Source organism: Dermacentor silvarum, chromosome 7 (genome assembly GCF_013339745.2).
Source record: "Dermacentor silvarum isolate Dsil-2018 chromosome 7, BIME_Dsil_1.4, whole genome shotgun sequence".
Classification (NCBI taxonomy): domain Eukaryota; kingdom Metazoa; phylum Arthropoda; class Arachnida; order Ixodida; family Ixodidae; genus Dermacentor; species Dermacentor silvarum.
The window spans coordinates 139,186,424-139,202,808 of NC_051160.1; the positions used below are offsets into that span (position 1 = coordinate 139,186,424).

The 16,385-nt window shown below is 43.8% G+C and overlaps 1 protein-coding gene across 1 annotated transcript; it reads left to right on the plus strand.

The window, feature by feature from the left end:
* The first annotated feature begins 10,815 nt into the window (after positions 1-10,815).
* LOC119459221 (putative nuclease HARBI1) lies at positions 10,816-12,884 on the plus strand. The gene is made up of 4 exons (XM_049671633.1): positions 10,816-11,058; positions 11,127-11,266; positions 11,889-12,057; positions 12,173-12,884. Exons 1-4 carry the CDS (start codon positions 10,816-10,818, stop codon positions 12,845-12,847), a joined length of 1,227 nt encoding a protein of 408 aa, XP_049527590.1. The 3' UTR covers positions 12,848-12,884.
* Positions 12,885-16,385: the final 3,501 nt, after the last annotated feature.

Sequence of the window (16,385 nt, forward strand, 5' to 3'; positions counted from 1 at the left end):
ATTCCGCAACTCGGAGTGCGCTAAAGATTCTCGACCCCGTCCACAACCTCGGTATACGACTGGCAACAGGCGCCTTTAGAACGAGCCCAGTTGAAAGTCTGTACGTCGAGTCCAACGAATGGTCCTTACATCTACGCAGAACATTCTTAAGTTTTTCATACTACACTAAAGTAAAATCAGACACCGAGCATCCATGTCATTCCATCGTTAGCGACCTGTCTGCTGCCAGACTCTATCATAACCGTTCACTTATTAGAACTCCTTTGAGCCTGCGCTTGGAAGCAATGGCAGAAGAAACAGACATCCATCTCCCAGGAAATATTCTAATGACTCCCACTCGCCCACCACCGCCTTGGGAATGGCAGACCATGGAGTGCGATATCTCTTTTGTCGAAATAACGAAAGATGCACCTGAGGCACACATACGATCACATTTCCTCGAACTCCAAGCGAAGTACTGCTGTGCTGAGTTTTATACAGATGCTTCCAAATCATCTGCTGGTGTCGCGTATGCAGCTCTTGGGCCTTCTTTTTCCATATCCGGTTCTCTAAATCCCAACACAAGTATTTTCACGGCTGAAGCTTACGCGATACTCTCAGCTGTAAAGCACATCATGCAAATAAATCTCAATAAAGTCATCATTTTCACGGATTCATTAAGTGTAGTAAGAGCCTTAATGAGTTTTCGAAAACATAAGAGCCCTGTTTTCAATGATCTATACACACAACTATGCTTAGCCTTAAAGTACAACCAAAACATCGTCCTATGCTGGGTACCTGGCCATAGGGGCATAAAAGGTAATGTAGCAGCTGACGAAAATGCAACGTCAGTCGCTTTTAATGAAACGGATATGAATAAACCAATACCAGCAACAGAACTTAAGCCTTTGTTACGCCATAAACTGAGGAAGTACTGGCAGGACCAATGGGATAATGCAGTAGTGAATAAGCTACACATTATCAAACCAAAATTAGGGAACTGGATATCTGAAAGAACAGCAAGATATAAGGAAGTGCTTCTTTGTAGATTAAGAATAGGACATACTTACGCCACTCACTCCTACCTTTTGACGGGAAGCGAACCTCCGACATGTACCAAATGCGGCAACAGGCTTACAGTTATTCATGTTCTTATCCAATGCACTGAAATAGAGGCAGAAAGGAAAAAGTACTTCCCCTCCGCTTATCTCCAACACATACCGTTACACCCAGCATTCTTTCTGAGCAATGAACCTCTTTTCACTTTTCAAACGGTATTAAACTTTTTAACAGAAACTGACACCTTACATGTAATTTGGCCAGGCTACTTGTAGCACGGCCTCCACATGGAGGTCGTAGCTGCAATGAAACCATTTTCGAGAGCACGTGCCTCCCAGCCCTTGCCTTCAAGGCCTTTGATGAGGCACTAGTGCTACAGTCACTACATATTTTACTGGTCATCGCTATCTCGTGAAACATCTATTGTCATCGCAGACACGATCAGTCACTTTCATTTTTTTTAATATGTATATACTTGTATTTTACGCACTTTATAGCGAATAAATTTGAGGCCCTTTTACAGCCACATTGCACCACATGTATATTTTACACTTTTCAGCGAATGTTTTTAGGCCCCTACACAGCCGTTTTTCATATACTCCTCGCATTTAACTCATCATATATCATGAGAAGCACGGATCATCGGCTTGGCGCTCTTTGGCCACATCTGGCCCTTGCGCCAATAAACCCTACAAATCATCATAAATGTTATAGAATCGAGCACTAGAATCACAATGTCCTCTGAGACTACATTAGATCTATTTATTACAAATTATGATCCTTCATATGTAAAAAGCGCTGTTTTAAGCTGCCCAGTTGGTGATCATAATCCAATATGCATTTTTATCGAGCGAGGAATAAAAAAGTTAGACAAAAATATAACTAGGTCATTTCAGAACATCAATGAGCGTACAATGGCAGCGTTTCAAACAGAGTTACAACGAGTAACATGGGAGGACGTACTTGAGGAAAATAATGCCGAAAGAGCCTACAATATTTTCATTGAAATTTTTTTAATTGTGTATAAGAAACATTTCACCATGAAACAACAAACCCAAGTCGTGTCGAAAACCATGGATAACAAGAGAGCTATTAAAGAAAATCAAGAAGCGAGAAAAGTTGTACGCCAGGTTCATTAAAACTCGTCAAATTGCTGACCTTAAAGAATATAAAGTTTACAGGAACAGTCTAAACAAGGAAATAAGGAAAACCAGAGATAACTATTATCTACACTCTTTTTTATCGTGTGAAGGAAACTCGGAAAGACTGTGGAGGAACCTTAATGATGTAATGGAGCGGACACAACGCACAGAACCTATTGAAAAAATTGGGCTAGAAGGGCTAGAAACAGACATGGCGAATGCGTTTAACGAATACTTTCTGAACAGAGAAACACAAACGCATACGCGCCCGAAAACCGCTATCTCCTTACCTGGAAACTCAAACACAATCTTTTTCCATCCAACTAATGTTGAGGAGGTCTGCTCTGTATTTATGGGAATGAAAAACTCTAAAAGCTGTGATTCAGACGACCTGCAGATAAGACCCATAAAATATGTCATACATGATATAGCCCCCATTATAGTCCATATCTATACCTCTATTGCTGAAGGCATCTTTCCATCAAAAATGAAGATTGCTAAAGTCATTCCAATATACATGAAGGCAGACAAGCTCAATATACAAAATTATCGCCCCATATCACTTTTGCCTCACTTTTCTAAGGGACTTGAAAAAATAATATTTATTCAGTTATCATCCTTCTGTGCTAGCCGTGCTCTTCAAGACCGAGCAGCTTACACTTCACATGGGGAACACAGGGATCGATTATTAACATATAACGAAATCACGAAACATTATTATTTAAGCAGACGGGAATACCCATTGCCACACGGTAAACTTTGCAGAGCCCAAGCGGTCACATTACGTTTGCTACAGACAAGGACATACCCAAGTCCATATTTTATTAACAAGATCTATCCGGAGAGGGAAATTCAAACCAATTGTAATAAATGCAATGGCATCATTACTCTTGACCATATGCTTTGGCAGTGCCCCGCGGCTTTCGCAGACTGTGACAAGGAAGAAGAATGGTGGCGGCAAATGCTACGAAGTGAATCACTCTCTGACCAATTACGGGCAGTCCAGAAGGCCCGCGATGTGGCTGAAGGGCTCGGCCTGACAGTCCCAACGTGGGAGCGGCCCGCGTCAACCCAGGGTTGACCTTCAGGACTCAATAAAGTTCTCCATACCATACCATCATCCTTCTGTGAAAAATATCGCATTATCACGAAAGCTCAGTATGGCTTTCAAAAAAAACAAATCAACACAGTTAGCACTTCTAGACCAGAAAGACCATATACTGCAAAATTTTGAAAGGAAGCTACTGACAATAGGTATATTTATAGACTTTACTCAGGCCTTCGATCATATTAACCATAACTTATTATTAACAAAACTTGAGACGTATGGTATCAGGGGCCTCCCACTGCAGTTAATTAAGTCATATTTAGGAAAAAGACAGCAATATGTGCACATAAATATATTTAGATCGTTTCCTGGAGAAATAAAAACAGGAGTTCCGCAAGGAAGTATTCTTGGTCCCTTGCTTTTTAATTTATATATAAACGATGTTGTTCTGATCTATCCGAAGGCCAAATTCGTCATATATGCAGACGATACTAGTGTGTTTATTTCATCGGCATGTTATACAAGTTTAATAAATAGCGCAAACGAGTTTCTCCAGAGCATGTCCACATGGTCTACAGAAAGTTATCTAAAAATAAATTCAAATAAGACAAAAGCCGTAATTTTTTATGCGACAGGCACAAAGATTCCACAAAGCCACACCTTAGAGATGAATAAAGGGAGCATAGAAATAGTCAACGAAATTAAAATATTAGGTACACACTTCTCTAGTACGCTAAACAGGGATCGACACGTAGACTCTGTAGTACAAAAGCTTAGCCGTATCACAGGAATGCTAAACAGGAACAGATATCGTCTACCAACATCCGTAAAAATATTAATTTACCACTCATTATTTGCATCACACATTAATTATACACACCTTGTGTGGGGCACAACAACTGAATCTAACCTCAGGAAAATACACTTACTACAGAAAAAGATGATACATATCATAGCAAACGTGCCATACCACAATCACACTGAGCACCTCTTTAAACACTACAACATACCCACAATATATTCCCTATATAACCGCTCTCTCCTTCGTATATGGCACTCAAACTTAAGCTCTGAAAACAGTGTATTTAATGAAATCGCTTGTCTGCAAAAAAATAAAGCTACCTATATTACCCGTCATGGAGAATATTGGTCTATACCCCCTTCAAGAACCAACTATGGCTTGCAAATGACGAAAAATAAATTACCCAGACTGCTTAATTCATTTCATGACGCTGGCATTGACATCATTAACATAACACGGCCCGAACTGTTGTCACTTATCCGAACCTTTTCCTAATTAATTAATTAAGCATAATTTCTTTTTCACCTGTATTAACATATGCGCATTGTTACATGTTTGTAATGACATAATTTTTGCTCATCGTATTCCTTCTCCTAATTATTCCAATATAATTCTAGCACCATTTCTTTGCACCTTTAATTATGCACCGTCAAGTGTACGTAATTTTCACTTTTATTTACCTATTGCCTAGTGTATGTAATGTGGAGGTGTGTACTATCTGCATTGTTTGTACTTGCCATTGTCCAATTTCCTTGTACCCCTATTGAAAATTATCTTGAATTGGTTAGTTATTGTACTTTCCAATTTATATGTAACGTTTCTGCATATGGTTCATTGCGCGACTCACTGCCACCATGTAACACGGGGGCTAAGGGCACCTCAAGCTGCCTCACTGCAGCTTTTATCTTAGCCCCTGCCATTGTATTTTGAGCAATGGAAACAAATAAAGAAGAAAGAAAGAAATGGACACAACTCCTTCTCAGACGGCACACGGAGCGCCTAGGGAGAGACGACACTCCCAAGAACGCTCCAAAAAAAAGATAGAACACCAGTTACAGTGCCTGGAATAGGCTCTGTAAAATAGGCTGTACACATCCCTTGAGACACACAGCACCTTTTATTTTCCTCCAACATGAACACAATATTGCAGTGGAATGTTAGGGGACTAATCCACAACCTAGACGACATCCAAGAACTTATCAATAAATTTAGTCCGAAGGTGCTGTGTGTTCAAGAAACACACCTAAACTGCAAAAACACCAACTTCCTACGTCAGAATATTGTTTTCCGAAAAGATCGCGAGGATTCTGCCGCATCATCTGGTGGTGTGGCCATCATACTCAAAAGAAGTGTAGCCTGTCAGCAACTTCCACTCAATACGGCACTTGAGGCGGTAGCCGTTCGTGCTGTACTTCTGGGTAAACTCGTAACCATTTGCTCGCTCTACATACCCCCACATTATCCTTTACACAAGCATGAGTTTCAATCATTTATAGATGAATTACCGGAACCTTACCTCGTTCTTGGCGATTTCAATGCACACAGCAGCTTGTGGGGCGACACGTGTATCGATGCGCGAGGACGCCTAATCGAACAATTTCTTTTCTCCTCTGGTGCATGTCTCCTGAATAAGAAGGAACCCACCTACTACAATCTCGCAAACAAAACATTTTCTTCCATTGATCTCAGTGTAGCTTCCCCGTCTATATTTCCTGAACTTAAATGGGAAGTTATAAAAAATCCTTACGGGAGTGACCACTTTCCCATACTGCTGAGATCACCACTTTAAACGAACCTCCACCACAGGCTTCCCGGTGGAAGTTCGATAAGGCAGATTGGGAGAAATTCCAATGTCTTACGAGTAGTATCTCGTAGTCTGACATATCTTCGCTGGGAATTGATGCTGCTGTCGAGTATCTTACATCTTTCATAATCGATGCCGCTTCTGAATGTATACCAGAAATGAGTGGTGCGACCTGCAAACGCCGTGTCCCATGGTGGAACGAGGAATGTCGGAACGCTCGTAGGAAACAGAACAAAGCGTGGGGGTTGCTACGCGACTCCCCAACTGCGGAGAATCTTGTCAATTTTAAGAAAATAAAATCAGAGGGCAAAAGAACGCGCCGACAGGCAAGGAGAGAAAGTTGGAAGAAGTTTTTATCAGGCATAAACTCGTATACAGATGAGGGCAGAGTCTGGAAGAAAGTTAATAAGATAAAAGGGCTACAAACTTATTCACTCCCGTTGGTAAACACACAAGGCGACACTCTGGAAGACCAAGCTAACTGCCTAGGATCACATTTTGAACAGGTGGCCAGCTCATCTCAGTATTCCCAAAAATTTAAAAGCCACAAGGCTACAATAGAAAAAAACAGAATCTAGAAAGAAAATGTACTGGAAACGAGCCATTCTGCATTGCTGAGTTGTATGCATCACTTAGTTGTTGCAACAAGTCTGCGCCAGGCTCTGACCGCATAGCTTATCAAATGCTGAAACACCTTCCCCATGAAACAAAGAACTCTCCTCACCCTATACAATGCTATATGGACCTCCGGCAAGATCCCCTCTGCCTGGAAAGAGGCCATTGTCGTTCCTATACTGAAGCATGGCAAGGACCCATCGTCTGCTTCGAGTTACCGCCATATAGCACTAACAAGCTGCCTCTGCAAACTGTTCGAAAAAAATGATAAACCGCCGACTAATAGATTTCCTCGAATCAAACAAACTGCTTGACCCGTACCAATGCGGGTTTCGAGAAGGGCGATCCACCGCCGACCATTTGATACGTATTGAGACGCAAATTCGTGAAGCTTTTGTCCGTAAACGGTTCTTTCTCTGTGTATTCCTTGATATAAAAAAAGCCTACGATACCACCTGGCGGTTTGGAATACTTAGAGACCTCTCACACGTTGGTATACGTGGTTGCATGTTAAGTGTCATCGAAAGTTATTTATCTAATCGCACATTCCGTGTTCGTGTGGAAAATGCTGTATCAAGACCATTTGTGCAGGAAACTGGAGTGCCACTGGGCGTAGTGCTCAGTTGCACTCTCTTCATCGTAAAAATTAGTTCCTTGCGTCTGTATATCCCAAGAAACATGTTATATTCTGCATACGTACGTCGATGATGTACAGATAGGTTTCGCCTCGTGCAATCTCGCAGTCTGTGAGCGGCAGATTCAGCTTGGTCTGAACAAGGTGTCTAAGTGGGCAGATGAGAATGAATTTAGCCTTAATCCACAAAAGACCACCTGTGTCCTGTTCTCCAGAAAGAGGGGTCTGCACCCCGATTCTGACATTGAGTTGCAGGGAAAACGTGTGGCCGTAAAAACAGAGCATAAGTTTTTAGGTGTGATTTTAGATGCGAAGCTAACATTTGTGGCACACATACAGTATGTAAGAAACAAGTGCATGAAAACAATGAATATTCTAAAGGTATTGTCACGCACCGCTTGGGGTAGTGACACAAAGTGTCTTTTGAATTTGTATAAGAGCCTCATACTCACAAGACTAGATTACGGCGCCATAGTGTACCATTCTGCTACGCCAAGCGTCATAAGGATGCTGGATCCTGTACACCACCTAGGCATCCGCATAGCCACTGGTGCCTTCAGGACAAGTCCTGTGGCAAGCCTCTATGTAGAGGCAGACATGTGGTCGCTTGACATGCAACATTCGTACCTAAGCCTCACCTATATCATGAAAGTTAATTCGAACTCGGAACACCCGTCCTTCTCAACCGTAAATGACATGACCAGTGCCAAACTCTTTAATAACCGGCCGACAGCAAGAGATCCTTTCTCAGTACGTCTAAGGAAAATTAGTGAACAAATAGATATCCCCCTACCTGGAAATACTCTGATGGCCCCAGCAAAGCCAGTGCCACCGTGGCAGTGGCAGCTCATAGAGTGTGATACTTCGTTTGTAGAGGTCACAAAAGACGCTCCAGAGGCACATATCCGAATTAGTTTTTTGGAAATTCAGTCCAAGTACTGTTCCTGCACTCAGTTTTACACTGACGCTTCCAAGTCAGATGCAGGGGTATGTTATGCGGTAGTCGGACCATCGTTCTCCGAGTCCGATGTACTGCACCCGGAAACAACCATTTTTACGGCTGAGGACCTATGCACTTTTATCGGCTGTGAAGAGTATAGGCAAATCAAAACTCAAAAGATCAATAATATTTACAGACTCCCTAAGCGTCGTAAAAGCCCTCATGACTCTACATAGACACAAAAACCCTGTACTCATTGAACTGTATTCTGCTCTGTGCAAAGCATACATGTCTAACCAGCATATTATTTTGTGCTGGGTGCCTGGCCATAGAGGCATCGAGGGCAATGTTCTGGCTGATAAAATGGCCACATTAACTACATCGCGAGTCCTTAACCCTACAACTTCTATCCCTGCCACAGATCTCAAGCCCTATCTGAGAAAGAAACTTCGAAGCCACTGGCAGCGCTTGTGGGATGCCGAAACGAACAATAAGCTCCACTTAGTTAAGCCACAGATTGGCCCTTATCATCCTGTTACGAAAATACGAAGAACTAATGTCCTATTCTCTCGTCTCAGAATAGGACATACTTACGGCACCCACAATTTTCTCTTAACTGGAAATGACCCGCCAACCTGTGCTAGATGTGGAGAGAGGCTTACCGTGCTCCACGTGCTCGTACGTGGAGTGCAGGGAAGCCGAAAGACAGAGAAAAAGACACTTCCCTCTAGCGTACCAGTACCCTCTCCCTCTCCACCCCGCTATGTTTCTTGGCAACGAACCTCTGTTTAACACCAAAGCTGTTCTGGATTTTCTGAGCGATGTTGTACTGCATGTTATTTGCCCAATAGTTTCGTAGCGCGTCCTCGCTTCAGAGGATGTGGCCGCGATAGTAGTTTTGCATAGCACGAGCCTCCAGGCCCTTACGTTTTCGAAGGGTCTGTCATGGCAGTAGTGCTTTTAAAAACATTTATCTGTGATATATTTTCGTCTATCGTCATTATCTTGCAATTTGTTCTTTCATGATCATAGTGCACCTCATTAGCCATTGCCATAATTTTACTACATATACATTTTACGCATTTTACAGCGATTGTTTTTAGGCCCTTTTACAGCCACGACACATCTACCTTTCGCAATTCATTGCTCCATTGTCAACTCATGAACACTGGCCTGGCGCTCTTTGGCCATACCTTGCCTTTGCGCCATTAAACACATACATCATAACCTCTAAGGTTTCGGCCATATACTAGCTCTGCCGGGGCAAACCCTGTTCCCTCGTGTGGCACCGTGCGCAGCGCAAAAAGCGTGCCCGGTAGGCAACAGTTCCAGTCACACTAGCTTTTATGGGAAACCGCTCTCAAAACTTTCTTGAGGACGGCGTGCCATCTCTCTACGCTCTTGCTCTGAGGATGGTATACCGAGCTACGCAAAATTCTGACGCCGCATTTCTCGAGAAATGTTGTCATGAGCGCGCTAATGAAAACTGTTCCCTGGTCTGATTGCATTTCTGCCGGGAAACCGAGGCGCGAAAAAATGGAAAGTAGAGCATCCACTACGTCGACCGAAGTTGCCTCTTTTAAGGCAACTGCCTCAGGAAACTTTGTTGCAGGGCACAATAACGTGAGAATGTATCGGTTTCCCGCTTTTGTTTTTGGCAACGGCCCCACCAAATCCACAATAACTCTGCGGAAGGGCTCTGAAATAATGGGCACCTTAACCATTGGTGCTTTCCATTTGTCGTTAGACTTGACTACTCTCTGACAATTCTCAGAAGTGCGGACGAAATCCTGCGCTTCTCTGAAACAACCTGGCCAATAAAATTCCTGCAGGAGCCTTTTATTTGTATTATTTATACCTAGGTGTCCTGCTCACGAGTGCTCATGACAAAGGCTTAGCAAGTCCCTACGATACGGTGCCGGCACCGCCAGTTGATCGCAAGATTGCCCTCGCCTATCTCGGTACTTACGGTATAGGAGACCGTTTCTCACTTTGAAAGAAATGTTTTTCGACGACACACCTTCATTGGTTCCGCTTTTCAGAACCGCTACCGTCGGGTCATTTTGCTGCGCCATCCGTAGCGTTTCCCTGTCAACACCTAGCATGCGCTCATAGCTATGCGCGGTCGGCGCTAACACAGACCCCTGGAAATCGCTTTCTTTTTCTGTTTTTTCTCCAGTTGGCGGTTCCTGATGAGCATTACTCCTTTCCTGATTTTCTGTCGGGGAAATCGGAAGGATTTCCTCCTCGGCCTTAACTAAGTCTCCGGAGCTAGTTGTTTCACCCACTTTTTTTTTTCACTTTGTTCCTCGTCATAACGCAGCTGCTGAGCAAGCTCGCGTGCTTTGGACCTCGTCAAATTCATGACCTGGGCTTGAGCAAATGTGCACCCCCTTTTATTTAGTAGCGACTCTGAGCTGTCCGAGAAAAGGTAAGGGTAGCCCTCCGGTAGCCCATTAGAGACTGCTGCCACTGTCTCGATATCTCCGAAAGGTCCCTCAATCTGTACCTTTGCCATCGGTAAACACACTGATGTTGAATTCCAATGGTAGATCCAGATCAAGTATTTCTGCTCCGTGTGGAGCAAGTCTATTCCAATGGCAGAATGGGAGCGTGAGTTGTGTGTTCCAATGGCAGATTGTGACCAGCCGCCGATTCCCGATCGCTCTGTGGAGCAAAAATATCTGCTCCGCCGAAATCAGCAGATTTCACCGGAAGTCCGCGTGACGTATTTCCTTCACCCGCCTCTGCTACCTGTCATGGTCGCCTGTTTCCGGTCGCGGTCAGTAGACATGGAAAACATGTACCGCATGGATGCGGCGACGCGCCGTGCGCTTTTGTTCATGCTACTAGGTAGTGACAGCTCCGACTCGGACACAAGTTCCAAGTCCAGTGATGATTCTACCGACACCGACAGTGAATGTGACGCTGCTGTGTGTCAACGGGCGTTTGATGTGATGTTTCGCCTGCCTGCAAATAGGCCTAAAGTGATTGGGTTCGTCGAGGATGTCGTTCGGCGATACTCGGACGACGAGGTACCGTACAGCCCTAGGTGGTACTAGCGTAAAAAAATCCTTTTGTGCAATGTTATGTTCTCATCTAGTTCCGCAGGCACTTCCGTCTGTCGCGAGCTGTGGCGGAGCAGCTGATTGCAAGATTTGCTGCGTCGCCTGCGTGCCCGTCAAGTAACCACGGTGGAGTGCCCGCAAAATCTGCAGAAACTCACGTGCTGACTTTCATATGGTGAGTTTACTGATGTTAACGTACTTTGCTTTTGCCCATTTCTCGCGCTGTTTATTAATAGAAAAAAAAGCGTTTATTGTCTGATCGCGTAGGTTGCCGTCCGGCGAACCCGGGAGCAGAGGCATAAACGCGCGGCTTCTCGTCGAGAATATGCTTACTAGTGTTGTGCGGCGGCCGGGGTGCAGTGATCTACGGTCGAACTCTGTCACCATGACGGGACGTAGATTAGGCATGCATCCCACCCGCGTTGTACCCGTGAAACAATGGTTCCGCTGTAACGAAGCGTCCCGGCCGCTTACGCTACAGACGAATACCGCTTGGCGTTTGTTTCCCCACTTACTTTTCTTCGTATAGTTTTTTTCACAGTTATTGCGTGATCGCTTGTACATTGAAACAGGGCGGAAATATTGTTAACATGCATACCATTCCTGCAATGTCTCCGCTACTGTTTACAGAAACTGCATACATGGTGTTTATACAAACTGGAATGTTTAGCTTCGCAAAGAAGAGTGAAAAGAGCGAAAATTCATTGCTTTAATAAGTTGCATAGCAAAAGCATTGTAATTCACGCCGGCGTTCTATTCTTCTCTTCAAATTCACTTATTTTTCTAAATATTTGCAGGTATGCAGCCAATAAAACAAGCATGAGGGAGGTGGCAAGCCGCTTTGATCTGTCGGAGACCTCTGTGCACAGAATCCTTCTAAGGGTGGCTGATTTTCTCCTCACCATGGGTCCATCTGTTGTGACATTTCCTTCAAATATGGAAAAACTGTCCAGTGAATTTCAGAAGGTTGGTATTCACCTATATTTAAAACTAATTATGCTACAGATTGTTTTAATAGTTTTGTACTAGAGTGCATCTCTGCATGTATCAGTGACTACAGCATTATTTCACTTTCCACCAGGTGTCTGGAATCCCTGGGGTTGTTGGCTGTCTAGATGGCTCCTATATCAAAATACAATGCCCAGACAACAAGGTCTCTTCCACCTACTGCAACCGGCACCATTACCTTTCATTAACCCTTCAAGCAGTCTGTGACTACAAAAGAAGATTCCTTGACACCTGCCAAGGAAGCTCGAGCAAAATTCATGATTCTCGAATCTTCAAGCTATCATCACTTTCCAAGAAACTGCCAAAACTATGCGACAACAATGCATATCACCTGCTTGGAGATGCGGCCTATCCCCTAAGGCCATACCTTTTGACGCCTTTCCGAGACTATGAGGCGTTGTCAAAGGCACACATAGATTTTAACAAGTTTTCAGCAACGAGGGTGCTGATAGAAAATAGTTTCAGCAACCTAAAGAAAAGGTTCCGGCAACTAATTTACCTTGAGCTCCGCACTGTGGAGTGGCTGAACAAGTTTATTATTGCCTCTTGTATACTGCATAGCTTATGCATTGAGTGTGGTGACTTGGAGCCAGATGAACCCGATGATGATGCAACACCTCAAGATGTCCTGTGGCACCCACAATCATGCACCGATGACCTGGACGAGACAACCGAAGAAACTTTGCTGCGCAGACTGGGAGAACTAAAGAGGAGCAAGGTGCTGGAAGCAGTGCTGCGAAAGCAGTAATGGTGTGCTATAAATAAAGAACTCATGAAAACGGAAGGTGTGTAAGGAGTGCAATAAATTATTGTGGCTCTTGGTGATATATAGTAGAGCACTGCAGGGGCCAGTTTCTCGGCTCGGCTCGAGCACGAAAGTACCATGCATCACGGGCCGGGTTCTGTTCGACCCATTGGCCCTTGAACCTATACGAAGCTAGGTCGAATTATCATTTATTGTGGAGATACTGTCATGGGATCAACAGGTGCTGGGCAGTCTTCAAGCTGCATTAAAGCAGCCTCTTGCCTTGCGTCCCGTCTTGTAGGCTACTTAACGGTGATCCGCAAGGCTAATGATCATGTGCAATCATAATGTCACACGGACCATGGCATTTTTATTGCTTTATTTGGCTTCATTATAATGGTGTCAGTTTTTAAGTTGACAATTTAGGAATGCCTTGTTTTGCAAAATATGAAAATTTGAACTCTGCCTACTGTACAACGTAGCTAATTTTTCAGTCGGATTGGAATATGATCTGCTTGTTTGCTCACGTGAAGTCGCAGGGAACCCACTTAGTGCTAGAGAAACATACATGGCTAGCATGAGGGTTGAGCCACTTAACTAGCGAAAATATAATTCAAAAGGAAAATTCAGAAACAATAAAATTTTCTGCATTCCATTTTCTTTTCATATCCCTTTCACCAATGTTGAGAAATATTGCAGCATCTGCGTAGGCAAACTTAAGGAAAAATGGACACCTGAAAGTTTAAATTTAATTATTTGGACTGATTGCGTGATTAACTACGGCCGAATATTCAACTTGCTTGAACAAATAATGGTAACCAGTAGAGAGTTGCACTATGCCTTAACACACACAAAAATTGTGAATGACCTCTCCAGAATTTATTTGCTACCGCTGTATTTAATCACTCTAACTTTTTGAAAATCTATCGATTTTTGTTTTTCCAATAAAATGATCACGCACAGGCAGTGCAGATTCGCACATCAGTGGCCGCTGTCGAAAATATACATATTTTTGTGCAGCAACAAAATATTGCAGACTACTGTGCCTCTAGGCATGCCTTCTACAAAGAAGAAATTACATTGATGGAATGACCAAGGAGGCCTGGGCCCGAGTCAACAATTGCTTAGCAGGTCCGGGCCCTTGCTTTAACATATAGTGCACTTTTTCCAACTTGGAACTATAATACTGTACTAAATACACACGAACGAGCAGCACGGTGTGCTGTGTAACACAGCTTTGTTCGTAGGAAAAAATGATTTTATTAACACACTGCACATGTCCCGACCACTCCGACGCATGGGTTCTATTCGTTAACCTCGGGTAATCCCAAGAGGCGCTTGAGTAGCTCCACTTTCTGTTCGTGGCGTTGAGCCTTTTCTTGTCTCAGCTCTTCTCTGTATTCTTTCTTTTCTTCATGGCGCCTCCTTCTTTCTTCTTCGCGAGCAGCTTTTTGTTCTTCTTTTAACTTTTGAAAGCGCTCCATCTCTTCAAAGAACAGTTTGACTTCTTGGGATCTTGCGGTTGACAGTCGTGCAGTCTTGACATTCAACCGTTTTTCTACGGCAGAGCCTTGTGATGTACTTGGCTGCGACACTTCCACAACGCTAGCAGGTTCATCAGCAAAGCTGTCCGAGCCACCTTCAGAGAACAGCGAAGCTGTTGAGGGGGGGGGGGGGGGCTGTGTCTCGCCTTTTTTGATACAACCCCATGACTGTCGCGTAGCTCCGCCGGCTCCAGGCTGTCATCAAGCCAGCGGATTTTTTCAACCTCATCCTCGAAAGGCACTGGTGTTGGGGAGTTACCTGATTTGCTGTTATGGGCCACTGCTGTTTTTTTTTCTCTTCATTATCGTCTTGTAACGTGTGCAGCACTGGACTTCATTTCTAACCACTCCAAGGGTTTCTTTCAACTTGAAACCTATGTGTGCCCACATTTCCTTTTTATTCCGAAATTTTTTCATGGGCCCCACTCGTCCAAAGTATTGTTCGTAATAGCCCAAAAGTAATTTTGTTTCTCCGTCAGTCCAGTCCTGCAAACATGAAAAACACAAATCAGTATAACTACATTTCCTAGTATAGTATAGCTCCTAGTTTCGTAGTATATTACAGTTCCCAATGCATAGCAGTTCGAAGACAGCAGCGCAAGATTAATCAAAGCGCCAACTTACCGCGGGTACAACTTCTCGCATCTTGCGATTGTCCGAAAAAAAATAATCGGTATGAAGCATGGTTACAAATAAAATTCCGAAGCAATAGATATGCATAAACATGTGCACGTGGTAAAATGCTTCACAGCCATCTTTCCTTGGCATCGACATAAGCATAGAGATTGTGGGGTTTTACGTGCCTAAACCACGACCTGATTATGATCTATGCGTAGTGGGTGACTCAAATATTTTGGGAAACCTGGGGTTCTTTGATGTTCCCCCTAAATCTAAGTACACGTTTTTTTGTTTTGTTTTTTCGCATTTCGCCCCATAAAAATGTGGCCGCCGTGGCCGGGATTCGATCCCGCGACCTCGTGCTTAGCAGCCCACCACCATAGCTACTAAGCAACCACGGCGGGTCGGTATAAGCATGCTGAGAAATGTAATCTACATAATTTAATGCCACTAGATTTCTTTAGAAATATACTGCACTCCACTTCATTAACCGGCACATATTATTGCTTGTGGTTTTTGTGCCTATTGCTGCAAGAGCATATTCTTACCTTGACTGGGTGTTTTTCCAACCTGAGAGGCCGAATTCGTCGAGCAAGCGTCTGAAATAGAATAATTTTCGAAATCAGTCAGTCTGAGGTCCAATCATCATTTAAATTTCGCAACAGCATTATCACGAGTCAATTAAACACTTCATACATACACAGCTAATAACTGCGTCAAAGCTGACAGCTTACGGTACATACTGTGATAGAGCTCTCTGCAGTAACTGTAGTTTCTGCTCACTAAATGCAGCCTCCATTATCCCTGACTTGTTAGATAAAGTATGCCCTGTCCCGCAAAATGCAGGCAGTAGAGCAGAAGATGGCAGTGCTGAGCGACGGCATCCAACTGTTGGCTCAACGCGTGACGGCACACGGATAGAAACAGTCGCTTCGATGTCACACTTTTCACACATATTCGAACTCTGTAATTCGTGAATGACGAATGTTGAGTTAAGCAAAAACTGCCTTGTAGTCTATACACGCGACGTCTACAGAGAAAACTAAAGTCCCTCTGCTAATAAACAATTGCAGCGGCTATGCTGCGTTCGCAGCCGCTTTGTGTTCACATCGGTTCAGCGCAAAATATACCGTAAAATGAACACATACCTTGCGTTTCCGGCACTCCTGAAATCATTGCATCCACCAAGGTACTGACTGCTGGGCTGGCATTATACGCAAAGCGGCCTGCGTGATTCATTTTTTGAATGATTCATTTTTTGAAGTATTGCGTACAAGCGCGCCAACACGTTCGATGCTCGCGCGAAATACCAGAAGGAAAACAAACCCGGAGAATGCTGGGACGATGCATATGAATGGATGGATGCTATAAGCATCTCC